At 49.8% G+C, this 13,256-nt stretch overlaps 1 protein-coding gene across 1 annotated transcript in view; it reads left to right on the top strand.

Moving 5' to 3' along the window:
• ASH1L (ASH1 like histone lysine methyltransferase) overlaps positions 1-13,256 on the top strand; it is a 51,910-nt gene that overhangs the window by 27,150 nt on the left and 11,504 nt on the right. Inside the window, exons 6-19 of the mRNA XM_027703321.1 lie at positions 375-469; positions 3,888-3,961; positions 5,515-5,560; positions 5,782-5,890; positions 6,337-6,543; positions 7,515-7,661; positions 9,889-9,997; positions 10,183-10,344; positions 10,536-10,630; positions 10,869-11,026; positions 12,073-12,225; positions 12,662-12,716; positions 12,818-12,950; positions 13,113-13,128. Of these exons, the coding sequence (XP_027559122.1) occupies positions 375-469; positions 3,888-3,961; positions 5,515-5,560; positions 5,782-5,890; positions 6,337-6,543; positions 7,515-7,661; positions 9,889-9,997; positions 10,183-10,344; positions 10,536-10,630; positions 10,869-11,026; positions 12,073-12,225; positions 12,662-12,716; positions 12,818-12,950; positions 13,113-13,128 (1,559 nt within the window). The remainder of the gene's footprint in view (positions 1-374; positions 470-3,887; positions 3,962-5,514; positions 5,561-5,781; positions 5,891-6,336; positions 6,544-7,514; positions 7,662-9,888; positions 9,998-10,182; positions 10,345-10,535; positions 10,631-10,868; positions 11,027-12,072; positions 12,226-12,661; positions 12,717-12,817; positions 12,951-13,112; positions 13,129-13,256) is intronic.

The following is a 13,256-nucleotide window of genomic DNA, read 5'->3' as shown; positions in this document are numbered from 1 at the left end:
AAAAAGAAAAAAGAGAAAGAGAAAAAGAAAAAAGAGAAAATAAAAAAACAGAAAAAGAAAAAGAAAAAAGAGAAAAAAAGAGGAAAGAAGGAAAAAGAGGAAAGAAGAAAAAATAGAGGAAAAGAAGAAGAAAAGAGAAAAACAAAGAATAAAAGATAAAAATCCCCTTGTGGAAGGGCTGTGCTCAGTGTGTTTCACAAGCACCCTGGCAGTCAGTTTTTTGGGGGCTGTTTCTGTTGTTATTCCCTTGCCCGATGTCCCAGACTCGACTGAAACACTGAACGTCCTTTAACTAGAACTGACCTGTGTCCTTTGCCAGGGGCAGGCGTTTGTTGCCCGTTGTGATGTTTGTGTTGTGTCCCTGTCACCCGCAGCCCCAAGAGCCGCCTGATCCAGCTGAAGAAGGAGAAGCTGGAATACACCCCTGGAGAGCACGAGCACGGGCTGTTCCCTGCCCCCATCCACGTCGGTGGGTACCTGGGGGGGATTTGGTTGTTGGGGTGAGGGGGGGATCCCCTGCACTGCCCAACTCTCTGCTCTCTCCCTCTTCTCTCTTTGTGATCCTTTTGGTCACCCCTGAACTCTGCCCAGGGCCACACTCATCCCTCTGTGCTCCTCGGTGCAAAAGTTGGAGCTCAGGAGGCTCTTGTTTAACTTGCCACGTGAGCTTTGTTTTCATTTTTGATTTCATTTGATTTTATTTGTTTTCATTTTTTGGTGTATCAGAAAATGCAGGTTTTCAAACCTGTGATAACCCTTTGATGAAATGCAGAGCAAGAGTCTCCTCCTCAGAGTAAAACTGCAGCAGAGTAGCCAGAGACAATTATGACCCTTTGTTAAATCCAAAAAGCTGAGCATGGAATAATAAATTCCCACAGGTCCCTGTGTCTGACCTTAAACATGGATAAAAGGGTGGAAGAATGAAAAGCTTTGCTATTATCTAGGGTTTTATTTTATCCCCATTCTTAGGTTTTGGGTAGGACAAAAACGGGGTTTAGGGTTTCACGGAATCACAGAATCATGGAATGGTTTGGATTGGAAGGGACCTCAAAGCTCATCCAGTTCCACCCCCTGCCATGGGCAGGGACACCTTCCCCTGGCCCAGGTTGCTCCAGGACATTTCCAGGGAAGTGCCTGTGGAAAGAAGCTGTAACCCAACTCCAACCCAGGCACTTGGAGCTGCTGGAGCTTGGGATGCTGCTCCCAGGGATGGGATCTCCCTGAGCTCCCAAAGTGCAGCTCCCATCATTTCCCAGGATGAATCAAGGTTGAGTAACTTCTCAGGTGATTGTTTCAGCTTTTGAAGTGCTGTGGTTTCTTGCTGCAAGTCCCATCATGCCAGGCAAGTTTGGGACATTCCACTTTGTTCAGCAGGAATATTTGTCCCACCAAACACTCACATGTCACTGGCTTGTCTTCCTTAGCTGAGAAGTTTTGCTCCACGCACAACTTTGGCTCTCCCAGCGAGGCAGAAGAGTTGGCCAGATCTGTGTGAATCAGGGACCACAGAACAGGTTTCAGAGCTCAAGGTGGTAATTAAAATTCTCAACATTCTCCAAAACCTGCCCTCTGTCAGTTCCTGCTGGAATGGGGGTCATCAAACCTTCACGTGGCCAGGATGTGACAGGATTCCCAGTGTTTGTGCTGCTGCCACATTCCAGCTCCTGCCCTGGAACTGAGCTGCTCCCAGGGCTCCATCCAGGGCACTGGGGATGGTTTAACCCCGGAGCAGTGGCCAGCTTTGGGACTCTGCCAGGGGCCTGCACTTGAGGGGGGGAAAGGGACCTTCCCCTGCTCCAGGCTCGGTGCCAGGGCACCTGAAAGAGCCCTTTGTCTGGGCTGCTGAGGTCACAGAAGTGAAAGCAAATTCCCAGCAGATTTAGCTCTTTCCTGGAACCTGCTAGGGATGAATAAGGCATTGAAAATGAAAAGTAATTTAGGGGAGAATTGTAAGGAAAACATTACCATTTTTATTTTCCAGTGGAGAGGGTGTGCGTGTGAATTTATATGGAACCATTGCTGGAGGAACATAAAGGCACTTGTTGAGAGTGAGAAAAGCTGGGAAAATCAGACCTGGGAGTGACACCTCATCCTGCTCACTGCAGTTTTGGGACACAGGATTCCAGCAAAACGATCAGAGAATGTTTAATCTTGGCTAGAACTCAGCAGTGTCAGCCCTGGGGCCTGGAATGAATGATGTCATGGGTCAGGGTCCTTTTGGGGTGACAGGGAATGTCAGAGCAGAGCCAGAATCCTCAGTGAAAGCACCGATTTCTGTCTGAAACAGTTTCAGTTCTTGCTGAAAATACAGAGCATCTTGAAGCCTTTCCAAAACATTGGGGAATGTGTTTGCCAAGTCTGAATTCATTCTTAAATCTCTTCTGGTAAAGGTCACAGGAACAGGCTTGGAGGCTATTTTTAAAACTGATTTGATTTCTTTGAGTGCAGTGTTGGGATTTACCATCGTGCTGGGGCAGGGCAGCAGCTTTTGTCCTGTGCTGAAGCGTTGGGTTGTGCACAGGAGAGTTCAGGGGGACCTGTCAGCCTTGGGCTGTCTCATGGAGAAGGCACAGGGCTGTGGTCACCTCTGTCAGGTGTTGTGGTCACTTCCCAGGGCTGTGGTCACCTCTGTCAGGTGTTGTGGTCACTTCCCAGGACTGTGGTCACTTCTCTCAGGTGTTGTGGTCACTTCACAGGGCTGTGGTCACTTCTCTCAGGTGTTGTGGTCACTTCACAGGGCTGTGGTCACTTCTCTCAGATGTTGTCACTTCCCAGGGCTGTGGTCACTTCTCTCAGGTGTTGTGGTCACTTCCCAGGGCTGTGGTCACTTCTTTCAGGTGTTGTGGTCACTTCCCAGGGCCGTGGTCACTTCTGTCAGGTGTTGTCACTTCCCAGGACTGTGGTCACTTCTCTCAGGTGTTGTGGTCAGTTGTTTCAGGTGCTGTTGTCCCTTCCCAGGGCTGTGGTCAGTTGTGCCAGCTGTTGTCTCTTTGCAGAGCTGTGGTCACCTCTGTCAGGTGTTGTGGTCACTTCTCTCAGGTGTTGTGGTCAGTTCTCTCAGGTGTTATGGTCAGTTCTCTCAGGTGTTGTGGTCAGTTCTGTCATGTGCTGTGGTCAGTTCTCTCAGGTGTTGTGGTCACTTCTCTCAGGTGCTGTGGTCAGTTCTCTCAGGTGCTGTGGTCACCTCTCTCAGTGCTGTGGTCAGTTCTGTCACGTGCTGTGGTCAGTTCTCTCAGGTGCTGTGGTCACTTCTCTCAGGTGCTGTGGTCACTTCTCTCAGATGTTAAGGTCAGTTCTCTCAGGTGTTGTGGTCAGTTCTCTCAGGTGCTGTGATCAGTTCTCTCAGGTGTTGTGGTCAGTTCTGTCATGTGCTGTGGTCACTTCTCTCAGGTGCTGTGGTCAGTTCTCTCAGGTGCTGTGGTCACCTCTCTCAGTGCTGTGATCAGTTCTGTCATGTGCTGTGGTCAGTTCTCTCAGGTGCTGTGGTCAGTTCTCTCAGGTGCTGTGGTCAGTTCTCTCAGGTGTTAAGGTCAGTTCTCTCAGGTGTTGTGATCAGTTCTGTCAGGTGTTAAGGTCAGTTCTCTCAGTGCTGTGGTCACTCCTGCCAGGTGCTGTTGTCCCTGCCCAGGGCTGTGGTCGGATCTGAGCCAACACCTTCCCTGCCTGTCCATGGCAGGTCCCACCTGAGCAGGGCAGGAGAGCAGAACACAGACACAGAGGCTCTTCCCCGGGCCTGCCCTGACAGACAGAATGTTCTGGGAGGCTTCTGCTCCCCTGTGTCCCTTCCAGAGGCCCTGTCAGACCCTGGACGGGTGCCTGGAGCGGCTCCCGTTCTCCGGGGACACGTGGAGATGAGTGTGTGCCACTTACCAACCTTTCTGTTCCAGGAAAGTACCTCAGACAAAAGAGAATTGACTTCCAGCTGCCTTACGACATCCTCTGGCAGTGGAAACACAACCAGGTAGGAGATAAAAAGCCACCAGGGTTGCCAAGATTGGGATCAGAAGTCTTAGAAAGGAAGCGGCAGCGCACGAGAGCCGTGTTTGCACATCCTGCCTGCTGGGGAATATCTTGTTGCTGCCACTGTGCGAGGAGAGAAAGGATTTGCATATTGTGTTTAATGTGGATAATTCCCATTATTCCATCTCTTGCAAAATAGCAAATCCCGGGAGTTTCTGCTGGCAAAAGTCATTAATTTGGCTGCCGACTCTTATTTTGGCGGCGCTGCTTCGTGCAGGGAGCTGGTTCCAGACACGCCCCGGGAGGATTCGGGTGTTCTGCCAGCAGCTCGGAGGAATCTCAGCCCTTATTTTTCTTGGATGGATCCCAGCAGAGTGGAATTTATTTTTCACTTGCAAGCTGAAATTTTCCTGCTGAGGGAAGAAGAGGAGCCGTTGAACGGGCTCGTTCCCTTTAAAAGAGCTTTAAATATGGGCGAGCCTAAAAATAGGAGGGTTTTTTGGTTGTTTTTCCCCCCGAGAAGTTTCCACCGAGCGATTTAACCACAGGATTTGAGGCTGGGGGTGGGGGGAATCTGTCCCTGGCTCTGTGGCAAGAAAGTGCTCTCAGATGTGTAACTTGAGCATGTAAATTAGCAGGACAAATTCCCAGGTGTTGTGGTCCCTGGAATCTGATCCTCAAGTCAGGAGGAGCCTTGGGGACACCTCAGCTGAGGACACTTCCTTGCCGTGTGTTGACACTGAGTTACATCTGCCTGTCTCATCTGCTCGGTATTCCATAAATAATAAATACATGGAATTTGTTTTCTTGACATTTCCCATCTCTCCCTGGAATGTCAGAGGCCCCTGCAGAGGAGTTTCTCTGTGCAGGGGTGTGGAGGTGTCAGGGTCGTGCCTGTGTGTGACTGAGGGAGGGCTCTTAGTGCAGGAAATGTGTGTGAAACGGGCAATAATTGGAAATTATTCCTCAAAACTTGTCTGAAAGGCTGGAATATATCTGAAATTATTGTGAATTGTGGTGTAAGCTTCCCTTTTCCCTCCTGCCATCTCCATCTGCAGAGGAAGTTCCTCTGATGAGAAGATGAATCTGCATTTCTCCCACCTGTACTCACAGTGTTCAGAGAATCCCTTAGATGAGAAAAGACCCTTGAGATCATTGGGTACCTTTGACAAGCACCTTGATTTTTCTACTTCACTTTTTCAAGCGTTGGCACGTGGTGACTCAACCAAAGATGGTTCCCCCAAAGTAGATTTAAATAATTGCTCTTCTCTCCAGCCCTGTCCAGAGGAGCCTGTCCTTGGGACAGCTCTGGGCACACAGAACAAGCCATGGGATGGACAAACTGCTCCACTGTCTCATTAAACCCAGGTTCTAGTTATTCACATCCTTTTTGTGACCTATTTGCTAATGCAGTCTGAGCCTAGGGAAGAGAATGCAGATTTCTAGGAATGATTACAGAACTGTTCCCAATGTACAGAACATCATTTCCCTGATCCTTTTGAATAACAGATGCACTTATGCAATGTATTAAAATTTTCTTTCTCTTCCTTTCAGTTGTATAAAAAGCCAGATGTCCCACTTTACAAAAAAATCCGTTCTAGTAAGTAAAATCTTATTACTAAACTGTTAATTGTGGAATTTTCCCTCCTTTCTGTCCTGCTCTTTGTCCTGCCAAAGTCACTTCCACCTGCCTTTGTTTTTTTTCTTTGCTTTATTTAATTGAAATGAAAATACTGTAGATAAGCAGTTCTGATTTTTTTCACCTGGGAAGAATTCTTTTCCCTGTTTGGGTTTGTTTTCTTTCTCTTTTTTTTCCTGCAGATGTCTACGTGGATGTCAAACCCCTCTCTGGCTATGAGGCCACCACCTGCAACTGTAAGAAACCAGAGGATGACAGTGGGAAGGGCTGTGTGGAGGATTGTCTGAACAGGTCAGAATGGCTTCCTTGGGTTATTTCACATCATCTCTTAGGAAGAGAGTTGTGCTGGATGCAACCCCAGCAGGAAAGGCATCGTCAGGGGGGTCCAGGCTCCTTCCTCCTGCTGGGAGGAAAAATTCCCAGTCTGAGCATCTGGGGGTCCCACTGACACCCCCCAGCCTGAGCTCCCTGCTCCAGGGGATTCCTCAGCACTGCCAGAGAAACAATCCCTTTAAAATTAACAATCCCCCTCTTCTCCAGAGGAAGATCCCATTAAAAGCTCCATTTTGCCCTTTGAATATCAGCGAGAGCCAGGCTGGGAATCGCTGCAGGAATTACACCTTGAAAACAAAAAGCGTTCTAGTTCTTCAATACCTTTTGTTTCATTTGTTATTATTGATTTCTGCCTTTTCCAGCTCTCAGAACGTGCTCTCTCCCTTCCCTGTTGTGTGTTTCAGGATGATCTTTGCAGAGTGTTCCCCCAACACGTGCCCCTGTGGGGAGCAGTGCTGCAACCAGCGGATCCAGAGGCACGAGTGGGTGCAGTGCCTGGAGAGGTTCCGGGCCGAGGAGAAAGGATGGGGTATTCGTACCAAAGAGCCCCTGAAAGCAGGACAGTTTATCATTGAATATCTGGGAGAAGTTGTTAGTGAGCAAGAATTCAGGTAGAAATATTTATTTGCTGCTTTGGCGTGGAAGGCTCAATGAGTGACTTTGGCATCTGTGGTCAGGGGGTGGGGTATCCTTAGACAGGAACAAAGTGGGGGAGAAGGAATCCTGTTCTGGTCACAGCCAGAAGGGAGGCTTAGAATTCCCATTTTTGGATCAGTCAAGTTTTTCTCAGTCCAATGGAGAGGAGTGGTGAGTGTTTGGAATGAATTCTGTGCCTCCTCTGCCCTGTAAATGTGAAATGCTGCGAGTGACTGTGAATCCTAAATGAGAACTGTGCAGGATTTGGACTGTGCCAGGTACAACTGAGGGGCAGAGCGGGGCTGGAAGGGACATGGGCTTTTGCAGGTGGGTGTGAAGTTAAAAAAAAAACCAAGTGGGAGCATTAATAACCAATGAAAGAAAGAAATTGTCTTGTTCACTCTGTAGCATCGTGGGATATTTGAGGTTGGAGGCACCTGCTGCTCTCAGAGCTCCACCAGAAGGCAGCTGCAGTCTCCTCATACAGAGATAACCACTAACACTGACTCCTGTCACTGTGCTCCTGTGATCCATGGATGTGATTCCAGAAACTGTCCAGCCCCCAGGAAGCAGCTGGTTGTTGTCCACGTGCATACACAGACACCCCAAAGAACGTATACTTGCATTTTCTCTTCCATACACAGGTTATCACCATGAAATGTGTACACATAATCTGCAGAACCCAAAAGGGAGCATTCCAGAAGAGCAAATTTCTAAAATTCTAACCCAAGCTCTGTCAGTGGCCTTGACTTATAAAAATAGGTACAATCATGGTTTTCCTCCCTCTCTAGGTGTACGGCTCTTATAAAATATAAAACGTTACCGTTGCTTTTATCCTTCCAAACCCCCTCTGAGAACTCCCGAACGCGCTCTCGCTGTGTCAGTCCCCGTTTGCCGAGGGTGGGGACAGGCAGAGTGAGGGGGTGCTCCCTGTGTCACCCGGCAGGAACCGGATGATCGAGCAGTACCACAACCACAGTGACCACTACTGCCTGAACCTGGACAGCGGGATGGTCATCGACAGCTACCGCATGGGCAACGAGGCTCGGTTCATCAACCACAGCTGCAACCCCAACTGCGAGATGCAGAAATGGTGAGCGGGGGGCTCTCTGCTCCCCGGGGAACCCGGGACACCCGGGCTGAGAGAACCGGGTCAGCTGAGGGAGGCTGAGCTCAAAGCAGGGAGGGGAGGGGTGTAAATAATCCTCGGACCTTAGAGTGATAGAATGATAGAATCAGCTGGGTTGGAAGGGACCTCTGAGGTCATCAAGTTCAACCCTTGAGCCAACCCCGCCGTGGTTCCCAGCCCATGGCACTGATGCCACATCCAGTCTGTGCTTAAACACCTCCAGGGATGGAGAATCCACCCCCTCCCTGGGCAGCCCATTTCAATGGCTGAGCACCCTCTCTGCAAAGAAATTCTTTGTAATGTCCAACCTAAACCTCCCCTGGCACAGCTGGAGACCCTGAGCCCTCTTGTCTTGGTGCCCTCTTGTCTTGCTGAGAGTTGCCTGGAAAAAGAGACCAACCCCCACCTGGCTCCCCCCTCCTGTCAGGGAGTTGTAGAGAGTGAGGAGGTCTCCCCTGAGCTTCCTCCTCTCCAGGCTGAACAACCCCAACTCCCTCAGCCTCTCCTCACAGCACTTGTGCTCCAGTCCCTTCCCCAGCCTTGTTGCTCTTCTCTGGACCTGCTCCAGGACCTCAATGTCCTTCCTGAGCTGAGGGCCCAGAACTGGACACAGCACTCCAGGGGTGGCTGAGTCCAGGGGAAGAATCACTTCCTTGGACCTGTTGGCCACACTCTTCCTGATCCAGGCCAGGATACCATTGGCCTTCTTGGCCACCTGGCCACACTCTGGCTCCTGTTCAGCTTCCTGTCCATCCAGACTCCCAGGTCCCTCCCTGCCTGGCTGCTCTCCAGCCTCTCTGTCCCCAGCCTGTAGCACTGCAGGGGGTTGTTGTGGAGTGTTTGCAAGGGCTTTGCAAACAAGGTCTAAGTTTTCTGGCAAAGCAAGCCCAGCACTGCTGGTTGTCACACTGCAAATGTTGAAGGCCAGGTAACACTGTCAGCTCCTCTATGTGTGTATATTCTTTCCTCCTGGCAGTTCAAATATTTTTTAACACAGGCAAAGAGGGAAACAGTGTGATTGCAGCACAGCCTGTGTCACACCAGCACTGGTCTAGTGGCATTTTCTCTTCTGTGCACAGGTTATCAACACTGCAGTGTGAAATGCAGGGCCAGACTAGGAGGAAATAAGTGCTGAGGGATTTGTAGTGAATGATTTACAGGGAAGTAGCAGATGGTGGTCACAGGAATCACTGTGGGGACAGGCAGCAGAGTAGCTCGTGTTTCCCAGATAATTCTGGTGGATTTAAGCACTAGTAATCAAGTTTTAAATTTGAAAATCCAACACAAAATGAATGAAAGAATTGGGAGGGGACTCTGCCCCTCTGCTCTGCTCTGGTGAGAGACCCCACCTCGAGTCCTCCCTCCAGCTCTGGGGTCTCAGCACAGGAAGGACATGGAGCTGTTGGAGCAGGTCCAGAGGAGGCACCAAGGGGATCAGAGGTGGAGCAGCTCTGCTGGGAGGGAAGGCTGGGAGAGTTGGGATTGTTCATCCTGGAGAAGAGAAGCTTTGGGGTGACCTGATTGTGACCTTCCAGTGCCTGCAGGAGCTACAGGAAAGATGGAGAGAGACTGTTTCCAAGGGATGGAGGGACAGGACGAGGGGGAATGGCTTCAAATTGACAGAGGGCAGGGTCAGATGGGATATTGGGAAGAAATTCCTCCCTGTGAGGGTGGGGAGGCCCTGGCACAGGTTGCCCAGAGAAGCTGTGGCTGCCCCTGGATCCCTGGAAGTGTCCAGGGCCAGGTTGGATGGGGTTTAGAGCAAACTGGGCTGGTGGAAAGTGTCCCTTCCCATGGCAGGGGGTGGAGCGAGATGAGCTTCAGGTCCCTCCCAACCCAAACCATTCTGTGATTCTGTGATTTTGAGATGAGTTTGATGCTCAGTGTAAGATTTCAGTCTTGGAGGGGGGGCCTGAGTGCTGGCAGTGGACAAGTTGATTTCTTGTGATAGCCAGAACAGTTTGTAGCTTTCCCTGAAAGCACAACTTCCTCCTCTTTGTAAATGTCGTGTTCACTTTTTGGCCTTCAGGGTTTATTGTACCAGATAAATGAGAGAACTGTACAGGTGAAGAACAGGCACGACCCAGGGCTCAGCAGGAGTGTTTCTTCCTGTCTCTGACACTCCCACTGTGTGGACAGAGAGGATTTGAGGTGAAATCCTTGGGAATCTTTGCTGGTGTTTTCCCTGCAGGTCCGTGAACGGCGTTTATCGGATCGGGCTCTATGCACTCAAGGACATGCCTGCTGGGACTGAGCTGACCTACGACTACAACTTCCATTCCTTTAACGTTGAAAAGCAGGTAAAGATCCCACAGGGACACCTTAAAAAAGATGTCACTAAGGACCAACAGTTCTGTAAAGCTGAAGGTCCGTTAACAAAACCTGTCGCGTTGTATTTGGCAGAAAAGGTTCTTTGGAATACTGAGGGAGAATCAAAATGTTTGGGGGTTTATTTAATTTATTTTTTTCTCTCCCCCCCCCCAAGCAACTCTGCAAATGTGGCTTTGACAAATGCAGAGGGATAATTGGGGGGAAAAGTCAACGCATGAATGGACTTTCAAGCAAGAGCAACCAGCCTGTGAGCACCCACAGAAGGCCTGGACGGTCGAAAGAGAAGAGGAAGTCAAAGCACAAATTAAAGAAGAGGGTAAGTGTTAAAGACAGAGTTTGGGTGGGTAGAGGTTAATGGGAAATCAGTCTGTGCCATCAGACCAAAAACTGGTGTATCTGTACATGCAGCAGAGCAGTGCTGCAGGTTCTGTCTCAGGGACTGCTCTGAGTGCTTTGCTGAGCTCTTGGCACAGTTTTTCCTGTCTATCAGAACCATCTGTTTTCCAGAGGGGCCACATCCCTGAGGAGCCCAGTGAAAGTGTGAATGCCCCGACCAGGCTGACCCCTCAGCTGCAGATGAAGCCCATGTCCAACAGGGAGAGGTAAGGGAGGGTTTCTGGGGGACTGGCCTCAGAAATGGAGTGTTGAGCAAACACTGATGCATCATGAAGTGCCTGAGGATGCAGCTCTGAGTTCCCCTCTCCCCAGCCAGGCTGGAGTTCCTCCCCACTGAGCAGAGAAGGCACAGAGTGTACCTCTGAATATCCAGCTTCTCCCTCGCATTAAGGAATTCATTTTTCAGTAAAAAGTGGTCCTTGCATCCCTGTCTAATTCCCGTAGGAATTTTGTGCTGAAACACCACGTATTTCTGGTACGAAACTGGGAGAAGATCCGACAGAAGCAGGAGGAGGTGAAGCACGTCAGTGACAACATCCACAGCACGTCCCTGTACACCCGCTGGAACGGGATCTGCCGGGATGACGGGAACATCAAATCAGGTGAGGCCACACAGGCTCCTCAGGGGCTGCCCTGGGAACCCAGCTGGCGTTTAATCTCTGTGTAAATCCGGTGTAGAGTCACTACAAGATCCATACACCTGTTGTAAGACGTGCAGGGGATGTTGCTCGGGGAAAAGTACTCAGGGGTCTCCTGAATCCTGGTAGGAGGTGCCACATCTGGTGTTTCATCAGGAGGGGTCTGTCAGAGCGTGGTATTTAACATTGTGCCATGGTCTAGTTGACAAGGTGGTGATCAACCAAAGGTTGGTCTTGGAGGTCTTTTCTAAATGGTTCTAGGATATAATTCTGTGATATGAGGGAGAAATTGTTCCCAGTGAGGGTGGGGAGGCCCTGGCACAGGTTGCCCAGAGAAGCTGTGGCTGCCCCATCCCTGGAAGTGTCCAAGGCCAGGTTGGACAGGGCTTGGAACAACCTGGGCTGGTGGAAGGTGTCCCTGCCCATGGCAGGGGGTGGAACAAGAGGATCTGTGAGGTCCCTTCCAACACAGGCCATTCCATGACTGTGATTCCGTGACCATCCGTGGTTGGACACTGACAGAGAGGGGCTGTTTCCTGCTCTCTGTATCCCTAGACCAGAAACAGTTGTGCTGACTTTGAAAATTGTCATCTATCCTCATAATTTTAGAGCTTTTTGGCGTGCAGTCGCTTGTGGGAATGGGACAAATACGACTATCAGGGGAAAACTAACCCTGCTCCAAAAAGAGCCCCATTGGTGGGACCATCGTCCTCCCAGCCAGGCAGGTGCAGGAGAAGGTGGGCAGTGAGTGTTTGGGGTGAACTCAATGACATGTTTTATTTGCTCCAGCAACATAAAACATTCCAATAACCAGCTGATTAAACTGATTCAAATTTAAGTTTAGTTGAGCCCTGAGCAGCGAGAGCCGACTCGGGAACAGCAGCCGACGCCTTGTGCTGTTCCAGCAGCTCAAGGCTGGAATTAATCTTAATAACCACGGGTGGAGGTGCTGTGACTTGATCTCTGGTGGGTTTTTTGTTTAGAGGTGACTCTTTTCTGCCCTCCCCCAGACGTGTTCATGACCCAGTTCTCAGCCCTGCAGACGGCGCGCTCGGTGCGCACGCGGCGCTTGGCGGCGGCCGAGGAGAACATCGAGGTGGCTCGTGCCGCCCGCCTGGCACAGATCTTCAAGGAAATATGTGACAGCATCATATCCTACAAAGGTGAACCTGGCACTCCTTTAAAAAAAAACCTCCATGGGGACGTTTTCGGCCTCTGGAACAACGGACTCTCAGAGTAGAAGATACTAGACAAAGATGGGATGTTGAAGAACTCTTTTTTTTTTTCTTTCCCTGCTTACCTGTAATCACTTTGTTTTATCCTCAACCCCCTCCTCTGCCACCAGAACCTGCAGATGTTGCAGATTTTAAAACTGATTTTTCAAAATTTCAGCAAAAATCAGAGTGGCAAGGACACTGTCCTTCATTTTGATACCTGTGGTCTGATTGCAGCCACCAGCATCTAGAAATGCAGAAGCATTTTAATTTCCCGTGACTCAGTTAGCAGAAAAGCCTTTTTTTAACCCAGATTGAATGTTAGTCACTTGTATTTTTAAGTTTTACTCCAGGAATGTCCCTAAGCTTTGTGTCCCTGTTGCAGATTCCTCCAGGCAGGCGCTCGCAGCTCCTCTCCTGAACCTGCCCCCAAAGAAAAAGTAAGTGCTGCCTTCCCAGAACATCCCTGGGCATTCCCTGATGGATTTGCATGGTTGGAATTGCTCATGAACGTGACATTGTGCCAACGTTCCCCTTGTAGAAATGCAGACTATTACGAGAAGATCTCTGACCCCTTGGACCTCGCCACCATTGAGAAGCAGATCCTGACTGGCTACTACAAAACCGTGGAAGCTTTTGATGGGGACATGCTGAAGGTGTTCAGGAATGCAGAGGTGAGGCTCCCTCTGGCCTGAGAGCAGGGATGTGACCTCCTTTAGTGCTCTTACTGACTTACAGTAGCAAAGGAAGAGAAATATCTTGGGGGAGGAGAACTTGTGCTGATCTGTTCCTGGAGAGCCCTCGAGAGCAATCCATGTGCTCTTTGATTGCCTTAGGTCAGGCAGAGAGAAGGTCAAGGACATGCATGAATAGCTCACCTCAACAAATTCCAGTTCCTTCTGGAAGCAGCACCTTGTTCTTCAGTGTCAGATGTCAGAGAATCACAGAATCATGGAATGGTTTGGGCTGGAAGGGACCTT

Source organism: Neopelma chrysocephalum, unplaced genomic scaffold (assembly GCF_003984885.1).
Source record: "Neopelma chrysocephalum unplaced genomic scaffold, ASM398488v2 Primary Assembly neopelma1_225, whole genome shotgun sequence".
Taxonomy (NCBI): Eukaryota; Metazoa; Chordata; class Aves; order Passeriformes; family Pipridae; genus Neopelma; species Neopelma chrysocephalum.
Note: the sequence above shows the minus strand (reverse complement) of the source record. Positions and strands in the feature narration are given on the sequence as shown.